This window comes from Camarhynchus parvulus, chromosome 2, assembly GCF_901933205.1.
Source record: "Camarhynchus parvulus chromosome 2, STF_HiC, whole genome shotgun sequence".
Classification (NCBI taxonomy): Eukaryota; Metazoa; Chordata; class Aves; order Passeriformes; family Thraupidae; genus Camarhynchus; species Camarhynchus parvulus.
This window is the reverse complement of record NC_044572.1, coordinates 32938024-32950100: the sequence shown is the minus strand read 5'-3', so window position 1 is coordinate 32950100 and position 12077 is coordinate 32938024. Positions and strand designations below refer to the sequence as shown.

General features: G+C 40.1%; 1 protein-coding gene across 1 annotated transcript; it reads left to right on the top strand.

Annotated features, from left to right (window-relative positions):
* Positions 1-4708: 4708 nt before the first annotated feature.
* Positions 4709-8413, top strand: NPVF (neuropeptide VF precursor). Its single transcript, XM_030943160.1, has 3 exons — positions 4709-4883; positions 6704-7076; positions 7937-8413. Exons 1-3 carry the CDS (start codon positions 4743-4745, stop codon positions 7942-7944), a joined length of 522 nt encoding a protein of 173 aa, XP_030799020.1. The 5' UTR covers positions 4709-4742; the 3' UTR covers positions 7945-8413.
* Positions 8414-12077: the final 3664 nt, after the last annotated feature.

Sequence of the window (12077 nt, the reverse complement as noted above, 5' to 3'; positions counted from 1 at the left end):
TCTGCCAATAAATAATTTTAATTGATCATGACAGGATGCCTCAGCTGCCTCAGTTGGAAGTCAGCTGGGCCAGCTAATGCTGCTGCTGAAGTCATGACCACATTGATGAAGAGCACTCATGTTATCTATTCTGGTACTTGAGCAGTAGGGTCTGACAAGTCCTTCCTCAGGAAGGTAATGAACAATCACTGTAATTTCTTGACTTGAAATTTCCAAAGAGTTCCTGCTGTAGAGCCATCAAAGGCAAATTAATTCACTAGAAAGTACAAAGACACAAAAATCCCTGACTGCCTAGCCTACAAAACACCTGAAAACCTCACTTTATATTGATTAGAAAATCAACATATGTAGGAGACAGTCTGAATGTCAAGAAAACCTGATTTGGCATGGACAACAGCAATACATTTTCTTTTTCTGTCCAGGGAAAGCACAATTTTTACTCATGTCAAACAATGTAAGAGAGAATTTTTGGATCTTGCAAATACTATTTAATTCAGAAGACAAATATTTTCACAGAGTTAATTGCAAGATCATTGATCAAGAGAGGTTCATAAAGCAGCAGCTAGATAAAAGGAAGGCCCAGTGGTAAATGACCACATTAGATAGATATTAGAGTATGAATTGCATTCTTTATTGTTATTGTATGTCTTTATTGTTACCATAAAGTAAAGGAACTTGGAAAATCTGTCTGCTCCTCAGATTGAAGCCCCCTGACATGAGGCTCCAGAAAGTCAGGAATCCACATTCAGCCCTTGGTGAAAAGAGACAATTGCTGCCCCTGACCTGCCAGAGCACTAAGAGGACATGGGCTCCTTCTGGAGGTCTTCTCCAGTGCTGCTTTATTCCCTGTTTTCCAAAGAATTTGGCTCAGATTTGCAAATACCAAATGCATCGTCATGGATTCTTACTTCCTGCATGCATGGTTTATGTGTGCTCACACAAGGCCCTTCATGAATCACTACTGGCATCTTTTCCCTCCCTATCTACCACATCCAACTCTAAAGCACCTTGCAGAACAGTCTCGGAGAATGCAAGGGGAACCACTGCTCCCTGCAACGACACAGAACTGTGCTTACTCCCATCACATGAGCCAGAAAAGGGATCTTGCAGCCCAGAAAGCCAAACATAACCTGGGCTGCATCAAAAGAAGTGTGGCCAGAAGGTGAAGGAGGTGACTCTGCCCCTCTACTCCACTCTCATGAGATTCCACCTGAATTCTGAAGCTCTGGGCTGCTGACATAATAAGGACATGGGCCGGTTGGAGTGGGTCCAGAGGAGAGCAATGATGATGATCAGAGGGCTGGAGACCCTTTCTTATGAAGACAGGCTGAGAGAGTTGGGGTTGTTCAGCCTGGAGAAGGGAAGGCTCCAGGGAGAACTTAACCACCTTTCAGTACTAAAGGGAGCCTACAAGAAAGCTGGAGAGATACTTTTTACAAAGGCCTGTAGTGAAAGGACAAAGGGAAATAGCTTTAGACTTACGGAGAGTGGATTTGGATTAGATATGGGGTAGAAATTCTTCACTGTGAGGGTGGTGAGACACTGGAACCAGTTGCCAAGAAAAGTTGTGGATGTCGCATCCCTATCAGTGGGTGGCCAGCTTGGATGGGGCTCAAAGCAACCTGATCTAGGGGAAAGGGCCCCCAGCTATGGCATGGGGGGTTGGAACTAGATGATCTTTAAGGTCCCTTCCAACTCAAAACCATCTATGATTCTATAGTCTTTGAACCCAACCTTTTCTGCTATCAGACAGGGTCAGAAGGATTGCACACCACAAAGAACCAAGGAGTACAAAAATGTAAATGTAAAAATGTATTAATAAGGCCTCTGTGTGGCCTCCGCTAGCCTCAGGAGCCCTGTTCCTCTGGAGAACAGAACGCCCGAGTGCCCGGCGTAGCTCGGCGTGGCCTCAGGGCTATTGCCAGCAAGCATAAGTGATTGTCAGCTCTTAGTGATATTCAGCTCAGGATTTCAGCTGCCTGCTTGGTGCAATTAGCCCAGGCCGAGAGGCACAGTGGACAAGAGAGAGGGAAGAGGCGACGGAGGTTCCGCAGAGATGTCTTTATTGATGCGAAGGGTCCGGTCTGCACTCGTTCCACCAGGTGGGCTAAAATGTGCCCCTTTTATAGGTTTTAGGAGGATTGAGATTTGGACCAATGGCAAGGGGTTAAAGTCCTAACCTATAGGGTTACAGGGATATGCTCTAGGGTGGGGGTGAGGAAGTAAAATGCTGATTCAGTTCCTCCAGGGAGCCCTGGTTGTGTCCATAGGGACTGCTACAACTCCGCTTTCTGTTTTTAGAAAAAATGCATTCACGATAGTTCTTTTAAAGCAGTGAACAAGGCATGAGAACATAGCTAATACAACAACAACTACAAGGAGAATCAACAACATTCCCTTAACCAAAGAAGCAGCCCAACCTTTTAAACCCCATTGCCCGAAAAGTTCATTGACCCAATCAGGGATTCTTTCTACTTTCAAGTCCTTCACGAGATCTTTCAGTTTCTGGATGTTTGCATGGATGGATTCCGAGCGTGAGGAGAGGTTGAAGCAGCACATTCCTTCGAAGTCTTCACAGCCGTGTCCGTGGGCAAGCAGCAGGAAGTCGATTGCTGCTCGGTTTTGGAGTGAAGCATGTCTTGTGGTTTCTTCTTCCTTTAAGAGATCACTCAGAGCTGCAGAGGTAGCATTAGCCTGTTTACTGAGCCAGCAGCCAAGGTGATTGATTTCACCAAGTGCCTTAGCTGCAGCTACCCATGGTAAGAACAGGGAGACAGCGATCCTTTTTGGTTTGTTCCAATTATATAATCTAGGATCACAGCTCTCATCAAATTCAGTGTAAGACCTTTTTTGGCGTTTTGATTTGCTTTCTTTTTTCCAATTATGCAATAGGGTGATGTTTGGAGTGAGGGTGGAAAGTTTTCCAAGGGTACAAGGGCCTCCCTTAAGTCAGGAGGGGATCCCTGCCCACACTCTGTCACCACAGATGAGAAACATTCCCTTGGGTAATACTTTGGGGTGGAGAGAGGACACCGAGATCACAGGAGCCGTATAATTGCACCACTCGTGCGAGTTATAGGCTTTATTGATTGGAGATATCTCTCTCCGATGTGTGTTTTTGTTCTGGTCAATTCCTGGCCACTGGGTTTTTTGATGCCTATAGTAGAATTTGACACAAAATGTGGCCTTAGAGGATCCCAACAAAAAGGTAAATGTAACTGTAATGGTACAACACCAAAGTGACACACAAAAGCCAGTAAATTATTAAAATACACTCTTTTCTCACAGGAGCTCCTAATTATCTCACTGATACCATTCTCATCTATTTTAGCAATCTCTGTCACATAAAAATTTAATAGAATCTTTGACCCCCTCTCCACCTGGGGAAGTTCATCTAAGAGAAACTGTCCCCTTTTCACTTCCAGCTCTGTCAACGGGATTTCCTTCTGAAGGCTGCTTATGGCTTTCAGGATCTCAGTTTCAGAGAAACTAAGGTAGAAATGACTGTGGGCATGCACCCATCAAAACAGCCATTTTTTTTAATTAAAAAATGAGGTTAGCTGAAAATCTTTCAGCTTCACTGTGCAGCAAAGACAGTAACATACTGCCAACAGATAAACAGCCTATACTATCCATGCTGCCCACAGCATAACACATGTTCTCTTGGGACTACATTGCTAGTGCTGTGATGGGATGGGCATTTTACAACTCTGGTGTTGAATTGCAAAGTAATATGCCTAGAGTCCAATTTTCAGTGTGAGCACTTAATGCAAGCAATCAAATTTCCTCCATATGGGGCTGATTTTAAGCACTAATTTAAATCAGTTCAAGAATTTAGGAATAACAAATGGAAGAACAACACAATATGCTTTTTTCCTAATATTAGCCGGGCTCACCAGCCTATGTACCAACCAATTCAATGTGTGTTTTAAGGGTAGGTTTAGTCTGCATCCTGAATCTCCTTCTGGGACAGACATGCATGGGCAGCCCAGTGCTTTCACTGTGTTCAGCTAAGTGGCAGATTAAAAACCACTGCTGGAAATTTGGCCTGAAAAATATAGATGTAACATAACCTTTGGAATTTCTAAAAAATTACCTTATGGGCAGGGTTTTAAAAGCATGTACCTAACCCATTCTGAATGCAAATTAATATGTCAAATTTAGAGCATAGGTATCATGTACGTCAATAGATCACATTGATGCATAACATCTCTTAGGATCTGATCAACAACTGCAATACACAGCACTTGATTTTAATGGGACAAATGTTCCTAGGTGCACATAAGTATAAACAAGCATTCTGTGGTCCAAAAGGATTATATAAGCAGAAGAATGCTTACATAGGGAAAGCTTCCTTTCATAGCTCTTCCGAGGTCACCAACACAAAAGAAAGAAACAATGTGATTTTGTCTCCTAGTGATGGAGCATTGTGGCTATTGTACATCTCTACTGTTTTGGCTCTCAAAATTAGCTAATTAAAACATACTTCACCAGAAGAAAATATTTGTAAAGTCAGAGTGTCCCTAACAAGGAGTTATGTTGTCTAAGAAGCTTCACAAAAGAAATTCCCAACATTCTTCCAATATATTCAAATTTTTCCCTAATTAATACTGGGAATTGGAATTTTAGAGACTGATGTCATGGTGAAAAGAATTTGTTTTGTTTTCTGATTTTATAAAAAGATGGCAGTTTTATTTTCTGTACAGATTCTGAGCTCTCTAAGTAAGCTTAACTTGAGAAAAATGAAAGTCATTTCAACCAAGAAGTTTATTCTGTTTGCTTTAGCTACAGTGGTCTTTCTCACATCAAACAGCCTGTGCCTAAATGAACCAATGAAGTCCAGGCTGCAGAGCAGAGAAGACAGTGATGATAAAGATTATGAGGTAAGATCTGTATTATTGTGACATTGTTTGGGGGAACTGTGGGTGAGATCCTGAGCACACTGGATTTTTTGGCACAGGCTGTCCTAAACTCATCCCACAGCCTTCAGCATTACAGCGCTAGCAGTATGAAAAAAGCTTGTCAAAAGAATTTTCAAGAAATTCCTTTGCTCAAACACATGAGTTGATTGTGTAAATCAATTCATGTTCCAATTTTCTTGCAGTACAGCTTTGTGACTAGGCTGCAACTTTTCCTGAAAAGTTTCTTACTTACACAGTGAATCCTCAATTAACATTCCTGTCAGGTGTTTTATGCACATAATATAACAGATAGATTGTTAATCCAAAATTAATAAAGGCACGCTTGTAATACTCAAAGAATAATGATAAACAGAGAACATTTCAAATCTAATATACTTAATGGTCTTAAAATTTTACTCTGGAAATTGCCTATAAAAATTTCTTTGCAGGGTTGCACATTTATTATGTTGCAATAGGTGCCAAATGAAATTTGCGCACTTCATATGTATTATGTTTCATGTTTTCCCTGCAAATGCTCCCTAGGAAATGGGAGTCAACCCCTCTTTTTGACTTATCATCATTGGTATAATAAACATCCTTCAAAACAAAATACAAATTCAATTATGCTAGTCAAATCTTCTGGACTTAAGCTCACTATCTTTTATATACTTCCAGAAGCAGTGTGCAAGTGAAATCAGAGAGATAGTTTATTTAAATTTTAAATCATGAAGTGTGAACTAGAATGGCTCATTCCTATTCTCTGCCAGTAACTTGAGATGCTTACAGGGAAGAAAAATAGGGATAAGGAAGTGAAATTACAATTAGGAGCATTGGTGTCTTTGACTGAAATTTAAATCCATATTTTTACATATTTGCAGTTAAGTCCTGGAAACTTATTTTTGTCACAAAAGTAAGTTGTTTTCAATATGCCAAGGGAAGAACACTGCTCTGTAAGAAGGGTCATACTGATAAAGCTCTTTTTCAGGCAACAGCTGCCCTCAGCATCATGAGACAGGTAATATACTAGGCTGAGTTCCTCACTGTATGACAGCATAGATACAGAAAGTGTGTTTTGTGCTGGTTGCACAAAAATTTAGGAGCCCAGGAGCTCCCAATGTATCCTGTGGACTAGTGGAGGACCAAAGCCATTTAAAGCTCTGGGCAACTTCTATGCTGCAAGGCCAGAACAGGCATGATGTGAACTCGACCCAAAAGCTTTCCATTCACTTCCCTGCCCGATAGCCTGGATGGGTATTGGGTCCAAAGCATCCACCCAGGGCTGAGGAAGAAATGAGCTGTACCTTCAGGTAGCTTGGTCCATCCTCCTGTTCATCCAGACCAGATGAGTACGAGTCTGGGTCTGTGTGAAGTCACAAAATACGTTCAGCATCTTCCACTCCAGAGAACTTCAGGTGGTGATACTAGCAAATGTGGACCTGACAGCAACTGCTGTCCCATCTTAACTGACTGCACAGGATCTGACACCTGTGCCCAGAAATATTTCCAACTGACACCATTTGAGCTGAACCATTTGCTGACACTGATATAGAAATATGCCCTTGTGGTCAAAGCCCTGAAAAGGTAAGCAGGACAATGTCAGCATATGAAGTAATCCATGTGAAGGAGCTCATGTTACAATAGAGTTTAGCAAATAGATCTAAAAAACATTTCATATTCAAAAAAATAAGAGCATTGCCCAGCAGCTTTCTAAGGAGGTATGAAATTGAATACTTTGTGTCATTGGTAGCTGGGGTAATGCCCTATAAAATGATTATATCCTTTTTAAAATTATTTTTCTTTAGATTAAAGACAATATTTTGGAAGAAAAGCAGAGGAGTCTCAATTTTGAGGAAATGGAAGACTGGGGATCAAAAGATATCATCAAAATGAACCCTTTTACAGCAAGCAAGATGCCAAATTCAGTTGCTAATTTGCCTCTTAGATTTGGAAGAAATTATCCAGAAGAAAGAAGCATTAAACCATTTGCTAATTTGCCCCTGAGATTTGGAAGAGCTTTTGGAGAGAACATACCTAATCATGCTCCAAGGGTATCACACAGGCTTGAGAGATCTCCACTTGTTAAAGGTTCCAGTCAATCACTTCTAAATTTGCCACAGAGATTTGGGAAGTCACTGGCTGTCAATCTGCCTCGAGATGTTCAGGAATTCGAACCAGGTAATGCTACACAAGTGTTCAAGCCACATGTTAAAATGCATATTAAATCATAGGTTAGCAATTATTAAATACAGCTAGAATTCCTCTAGGAATATTCCTAAGCACTGCAATATGAGTTCAATTTGCCAAAATAAAGATTGCAGTTCATCAAATAAAAAAGCCTCATAAAAAAGCAGTAGAGAATCTTTTTATAAAACCTTTTTTAATGAGAAGGTGTCAAATAGCCAAATCTGAAAATGTTTATATGACAGCAATAGATTTGATGCTTTTTTAGATCAGGTTTCATTTTGAAAAGTCACAGCTTTGGTGAAGAAGGTTCAGAAACATTAAAATATCCCATTTCAGCACTATAAATTACAAACTTACCTACAAATTACTCCCCCATTTTCTAAATTTATGCAAATTAGAGTTAAAAAAGACAAAATTCCAAGCCAAATAGCAGCATTCTGAAAATTATTTTTTCTCATCCAATCCTATTTATTTTTCATATTTTCTTACTGGGACATTTGAGATTTTGATTTTTCATTCCACGCTATCATGGAAAAATTTTTCTGACATCTCAGATTTTTTTTCTCCGTATTAAAACTATTTTGTGCTATTAGTAAGAATAGTTTAAACCAGCTCTTCAACAACAGTCCTTCTTATCATAACTGGAGTGCCCATTTGTCTTGTAACCAAGATTCAGTTGGCTACCCCTGACCTCCATCTGACACATGAATAAAGTAGAAGTTCAGGCCAGAAAAGATAACAGATATATTAGAAGCTAAGGTTCTCTCTCATTTAATTTGATTCCTTTCATTCCTTTCTCACTGTCTCACCTAATTATAACAGCTTTTGTTTTATTTGTCTGGTATTTTTAGGGATATGAATTCTAACAGTTACGTTAATACTGGAATGAAATTATGAAGACAGAATGTGAAAGACTTGGAAAAGCTGCAATGTGCTTTCAAAACTAAAGGTCATCAAAAGGAAATGTGTGAATTGAAATGCAAACCTGCCTTCATGTATGCATAATGTCTTTTTTTCTGTACAAATCCTTGACATATAAGGCAATAATAATTGTAGTGATTGTTGTGGTAGTTTGCTTCCGTGGTGGTCTAGTATAAATTCTATTTATTTCTGTGCAACTTATGTCCTATTGGCTGTAAAACTGAATTTCAGAACAATAGCTGTATAATTTAAAGCATTTAAAGCAGAATTTTAAAAAGCATGAAATTAATAAAGGTGCATGGTTCAAATAAAAAGAAGCCTATAATGTGAATAATAACAATGAGAAGCAGAATCAAAACTGCTGATAGCCTTTGTGTCATGAGCAGCTAAAAAAAACAAGTGTTGAGAAAACGCTTTTCCTGTTTTTTATGGGTCATCTTGGATATAAATCTGAAGGACAACTTGTCTCCTGGCAGCTGGCTCCTACATCTCTTCTGCTCACCAGCTAGTCCAGCTTTAAACTGACATTAGAATCACACACACAAATGGGTGCCTGCATCAGCAGCCCTTTGATGCTCAGTGCGTTCCATAGCTTGGAACCAGACAATCTGTCTCTCTCCAGCTCCTAGCCCTCAGACCTCCAGGTCCCTTTGACTCCTCAGTTGCTGGCAACCAGATCACTCACTCTACTGTCCAGCCAGCCTGGCTTGAGGTTTGCTATCAGATCACACACACCCATGCTCACAGTGTCCATGCACAGTGTCCATTCAGTGTCTGCCTGAACCTCCTCAAGGCATTGAGTGGTTCTGTTCGAGTCCCATCAAGAAGTGGTCTGGGAGTTCTGCTCTTTGCTACTGTCCTGTTGCCTCCTCTTCCTCAGGGTTTGGATATCTGAGAGTTTATTACTTCTCCTGTCTCTTGTCTTAGTCTTTTATGACGAAAAACCAGTAACCAGGTGTCCTTACATTCCACATATCTTTACAAGAACCTGGGAAAAAAACCCTATCAAATTGATCAGATCAATTCATAGATGGGACAGAGGCCGAGTTGCCATTCCTCCACAAAATTAATGAGGCTACAGGAAACACAACACTATTCAACTTGTACCTGGTGAATCGAATTCAATCCAAAGGAATCAGACTGTAGTCCTGAGAATATCTATTCCCTCTATGTACTCATACCTGAAATAACAAAGAAATAGGAAATTCTAAACAGATAAAAACCAGTGAGGTTACACTTTCTGAATGCAAGAGCCCCAAACCAATCTTTGGGTTTTTCTCTGAGCCTCAGAAAACACTTTACCTAACAAGTGCTGTTGAAAGACCTGTTTGGCAGTATAACACTTGGGTACAGTAGCCAAGTCCATGCTGAAGGACATTGGTCAACAAATTGTGTGTGGGGAAAGTCAAAGATCCAGGCTATGAAGCAGAAGTCTTGCCATTGCCTACCACCAGAACAGGTGCCATTTATTCCTCAGCCAGGAAAACCAGGATCTTCAAGTGATTTACAGTCAAATGGACAGCAGAAGGAAATGCCCTGAGCTTTGAGCTGTGTTTCTGGTCCTGCAAACCTCACTGCACATCATGTGCACCAAAAGGAAACAAGATTTGTGAGAATCCCCGAGCAGCAATAGAAGCTGCCTTTTTAAGGCACATATCACCTAGCAACAGGGTAAGGGTACACATCTATTGGCATTAATGATAGCTGCTGTGGGAGGAAAGCAGAAGCCCAAACACTGGCCCAGCAGCAGGTACAATTAAGTTGTCCTCTTATGGCAAGCATCATAGCATGGATACAGGAGGTGGCTATTGATTTATTTTCCCTTAGCAGAGGAACTGCTAGCTGAAGAGTACATAAAGCAGAAATTATGCTATGCTGTGCAAAAATTTCTGTTTGGCTTGAGAGCACATGAGCCAAGAAAACAATCACTGGATAGTGCAACAGGAGGAGAAGGGGCACCACAGGCAACATACACGGCTCTAGCTATCACTCACTGGATTATTTATTATCCACATACAGATATTATTCATGAATTGGGAAAAAGCAAAGAAAGGACAGAAGTAAATCAATTGACAGACTATTGGGACTTCCTGGCATGAATTCTTGTAGGGTTCAGGAGCTCCCAGCCTTCCTTGCCATACAAGTAATATTTATGCCTGTTATTAAAGTCTCCATGCAAAAAACACCAGGCTTATTTTAGGTTCTGACTTAAGCTTATAGAGAAGACAGCTGACAATATACTGATTAATTTATAAGTCCTAAGGCTCATCATGGGGTTGATTTCATTATATAATTTCGACAGATTTAGTGGAGTGTAAAGTGACACTTTTGGTTTACCCTCAGAAATAACCAGACTTTGGAATCGTGTTTGAAATCTGTCAGTCTTAGATTCCTTTCAATTGCTTTTTGCAACTGCCTTTTGCATTTTCTTTTAATATGAAAACTGGGCTATCCTTAGTAATAACAGACCCTTAGAAATTTCCAAACCTTAATCAAGACATTTTAAAAATTTCCTTAAGTTTAAGAGCCCCTGTTAGCAGGAATTGGAAATGCTTTCTTTAGTGCCACCCACAAAAGTACATCTGGCACAGATACCTTGACATCCATAGATGTCTGATTTGCATTTGTGCTGCTCTCCTGGTGACATAATGTAGAAGGGCCTCAGCTAGTGCCATTCAGATCTTTTGTAGCCCAGAGTCTGGATGAGAAAAATTTGTGCTACTAGGAAAGAAAAGAGAGGCTTACAGTATCTTTATGTGTATTTTATCGCATGAAAAATAGATAGAGCAAAATACAATTTTCATCTCTTCATATCTGTGCACAATGTATTCTGTGCAGTGATTAGCCAGAAGGTCTGTCCTGTGGCCTTACTTAGAACTGTATCCAATTAAAATTTTGGTGAAAACCAAAAAAAAAAAAAAAAAAAAAGTTAACTGGTGGAAGAAATATTCTAGATTGGTTTTCAGAAAACTCAGACACCTCTGTACGCTACCATTGTACTTGAAATACTGAAGAAAAAGTATATGGTTATGACAGATTTCTACATGCAGAACTTATTAAATGCTATTCAAGTTCATTCCATCCTTTTATTACCATCCTCCAATATCCTGATAATGCATAAAGTGAAATGAAAAACAGAAGGGTATTTCCATTGTTTGCAGGTCTTAAAAAAGGAGCCAGGTGATTAAGACAGACATAGGTCAGAAAAACCTTGCACAGGAAAACTCATTTTGCTACATCTCAAATTTTCAGAGGCAGCCAAGTACTGCTTTATCTCACACAGCAATACCTCAGCAGATAATTATTTCTTTTAAGGCCATGCTTTCAACAAGAGGTTGGCCAAGCTTTCAGCAGGAGGCTGGACCACGTGATCTCCTTTCTCCTCACATGTATTTGATACCTCAGCCACACTGAAAGAAATGTTTAAATAATGGAAACTGGAGCTAAACCTCACATGCTGCATACTGTAGCAGAAATGCACAGACATGCAACAATGCAATGTGAGTGTTGTAGGGCACACAGGGCCATGTAGCTGTCTTTGCAAATTTGGGCATATACAGCTAGCAAGTAATAGATGAAAAGTGGCTCAAAACCACTATTCAGAATGCTGTAAACCAAAAAACCACTATTATAGAATATAGTATAGAAAAAAACTATTCAGAATGCTGTAAACCAAAACTTTGCTTGGATTTTGACCCTTCGTTCCTAAAGCTGCTCCACCTCACATGAAAGAAAACATTAAATCAGTTTGCCTCACTAAGGGTCAAAGTATGTCATAAATCTCTGAGGAGCTTTATATCAAAGTTATCAGTTGAAAACAGATTTACAGTTTATGGAGATGCTTGTGGTGGGCTGATCCAGGGTGAAGAAAAGGAGCATACCAAAATCACCATATCACTTCCATCTTCAGCTGGACAGCTAAGAAAAAGTACAACAAAAGTCTCACAGATGAAGACAAGGAAGATCACTCCCAAATTCTCTACCTCCACCTCCTCCACCCCTGCAGTTTAGGGAATGGGGATTGGGGATTGGGGTCAGTAAACCAAGTAATGTATCTGCCATTCCTTCCCC

Bases quoted from the DNA above. Each gene is read 5' to 3' on its own strand.
- NPVF (XM_030943160.1), top strand. From the start codon at position 4,743: ATGAAAGTCATTTCAACCAAGAAGTTTATTCTGTTTGCTTTAGCTACA. The intron at 4,884-6,703 runs GTAAGATCTGTA...ATTTTTCTTTAG, and splicing joins GTGATGATAAAGATTATGAG to ATTAAAGACAATATTTTGGA.